General features: G+C 65.0%; 1 protein-coding gene across 1 annotated transcript in view; it reads left to right on the top strand.

Moving 5' to 3' along the window:
* The window catches only part of GIGYF1 (GRB10 interacting GYF protein 1), a 10469-nt gene extending 8038 nt beyond the window's left edge, over window positions 1-2431 (top strand). The window contains exons 18-24 of the mRNA XM_025211138.1: window positions 1-15; window positions 104-182; window positions 458-550; window positions 1138-1302; window positions 1501-1685; window positions 1919-2073; window positions 2171-2431. The exon at window positions 1-15 is cut by the window's left edge and continues 84 nt beyond it. Of these exons, the coding sequence (XP_025066923.1) occupies window positions 1-15; window positions 104-182; window positions 458-550; window positions 1138-1302; window positions 1501-1685; window positions 1919-2073; window positions 2171-2385 (907 nt within the window). The 3' untranslated portion in view covers window positions 2386-2431. The remainder of the gene's footprint in view (window positions 16-103; window positions 183-457; window positions 551-1137; window positions 1303-1500; window positions 1686-1918; window positions 2074-2170) is intronic.
* Window positions 2432-2483: the final 52 nt, after the last annotated feature.

Below are 2483 nucleotides of genomic sequence, written 5' to 3'. Positions count from 1 at the left end.
AGCTGTTGTGGGGGGGCAGGGCAGGCATTGACCCCCTACCCCCGGCTGGGGGAGGGGTTGGGTCCCCCAGGCACTGACCCCCATCCTCCATTTTTCCAGGCAGTGATGCCAGTTTATGGGATTTACCAATTAACTCATCAACTCAGGGTCCAATCCTGGAGCAGCTGCAACTACAGCAGAAAGTGAGCATGCCTGGATGCCTGGGTTCTCTGCTTGTGGAGGGAGGGAATGGGGGGCAGATGCTAGGGGCCTCTGCTCGGGGGGGGGGACCCAGCCCAGAGTCTCTCAGCTTAGGGAGGGCAGCCGGGGGTGGCTGGGTTCTCCCAGGTCTATGGGATGGGGAACCCGGATGCCTGGGTTCTTTCTGCTCAGGAAAGGTAGGGTTTTTATTGGGAGACCAGATGCCTGGGTCCCACAACCTGCCATCTTCCCTTCTGGCCCCCCCCCGCCCCCCCAGCTCCAGGAGCGCCGTGACGCAGAACTCAGGGCCAAGCGGGAAGAAGAGAAGCAGAAGCGGCGGGAGGAGGAGGAGCTCTTCCGGCGCAAGCAGGTGGGGTCCAGATGCCTGGGTTCTTCAGGGGCGGAGGGAGCCCTGTATGCCTGAGTGCTCCCTAACTCCTTGGCTCCCCCTCCCCTGCCATGGGGTCAGTAGTCAGTGCTGGTGCCACCACCTGCCAGTTTGGCCAAGGGGCCCACGAGGGAGCTGCAGGATGAGGTGGGTGCCTCAGTGTATGCTGGGATAGTGGTGGGGTAGAACTAGGTTTCTTGGCACGTTGGGATATCGGAGGGGAGTGAAGTTTTACGGCATGGTGGGATATTGGAAGGAGCAAGAACATAGGGCACGCTGGGATAGTAGAGGCTCGTAGGGTTGGGACGGAGGTAGGTGGAAGTCAGATCATAGGGCATGCTGGAATATTGTGGGGGCAGGCCCTAGGGCATTGTGGGATCAGGAGAGGGGTAGTACCAAGCTTCAGGGCATGCTAGGATAGCAGAGGGGGTGCAGAGCCAGGCCCTAGGGCATGTTGGGACAGCGGCAGGGGTGATAGGCTTAGTATGAGGGGGGTGGGAGTCAGGCCCCAGGGCACTGGGATTGGGGCTTGCACTGACGCCCCCTCCCCCTCTGTTTCTCCCCCCCAGTGTCGGCAGCAGGAGCTGCTGCTGAAACTGCTGCAGCAGGGTGGAGGGGCCGGAGGGGGGTCTTGGGGGGTCTTGCCCAAGCCCGGGGGCGCCATGAAGGCCCTGCTGGACCTGCCCGATGGTGACCGGCACCTGCCCAAGCAGCCGCGGGCGCAGCCCAGAGCGGTGAGTGCCCCTCAGAGCCAGGTGCAAGCCAGTGCTGCTCCCCAGAGCTGGGTGCAACTGGACTTTTTACACCCAGCCCAGACCAGCCCCCCCAGAGCTGGGTGCATCCAGGCCTTTTCTACCCAGCCCAGCCCAGCCCAACCCAACCTCCCAGAGCTGGGCACATGTTGAGGCTGTTGCTGATTCCATCCCTTGTAGCATGGCGGGGGGCTGGGCCTGAGCAGCTTGCCGGCCCCATGGGGCCCTGACGCTGCCCCAACGCTCTGGGGGAGTCACGACAAGGCTGGACCTGGAGGCGTCTGGGAGGAGAGCGGCAAAAGCTCCGGAGGGTCCCTTGCCCGTGCCATGGGGCTGAAGGGCAGCCGGAGCAGCCCTGCCCTGGGGTGAGCTTGGGGGGGCAGGGCAGAGGGCTGTAGGTTGGGAGTGAGGGGCATCGGGAGGTTTGGTGGGGGCAGGAGGCTAAGTCAGGAGTGAGGGGCACCTGGGGGGGAGCAGGGGCTGCAGGTTGGGAGTGAGGGGGTCCGGGAGGGTTGGAGGGGCAGGGGACTGTAGGTCGGGAGTGAGGGGCAGCGGGTGGGGAGTGAGGCCCCCCTGTCCCCGTCCCGTCCCCCCCCAGGGATGGCTACGGGGGCCCAGGCCGAGCCCGCAAGAAGACGGATGAGGAGGAGAAGCTGCTGCGGCTGCTGCAGGGCCTGGGGCGGCCCCAGGACGGCTTCACCCAGTGGTGTGAGCAGATGCTCCATGCGCTCAGCGCCTCCAGCCACCTGGATGGTATGGCCCAGAAGTCAGGGTCCCACAGGGGCCAGGGGGGTGGGGCAGGCGCCTGGATGCCTAGGTCCCCTGACTCCCTGCCCCCTCCCTCCCGTAGTGCCCACGGCCGTGGCCTTCCTGAAGGAGGTGGAGTCGCCCTATGACGTGCATGACTGCATCCGCTCCTACCTGGGCGACACGTTGGAAGCCAAAGAGTTCGCCAAGCAGTTCCTGGAGCGCCGTGCCAAGCAAAAGGCCAGTGCCCAGCGCCAGCTGCACCAGGTGCCTGGGGGGGGTGTGTTGGGCTGCGGGGGGTTCCACAGGGGATGCTGAGCTATAGTGGGGTCCAGGGGAGGTGCTGGGTTTATGGGGGAGGGGTCCAGTGTGGGTGCTGAGGTATCGTGAGGTTCAGTAAGAAGCGGGGGTCTGGG

The sequence above is a fragment of the Alligator sinensis genome, unplaced genomic scaffold (genome assembly GCF_000455745.1).
Source record: "Alligator sinensis unplaced genomic scaffold, ASM45574v1 scaffold553_1, whole genome shotgun sequence".
NCBI classification, from domain to species: Eukaryota; Metazoa; Chordata; order Crocodylia; family Alligatoridae; genus Alligator; species Alligator sinensis.
The sequence above is the reverse complement of the archived record's forward strand: the minus strand, read 5'-3'. Positions and strand labels throughout refer to the sequence as shown.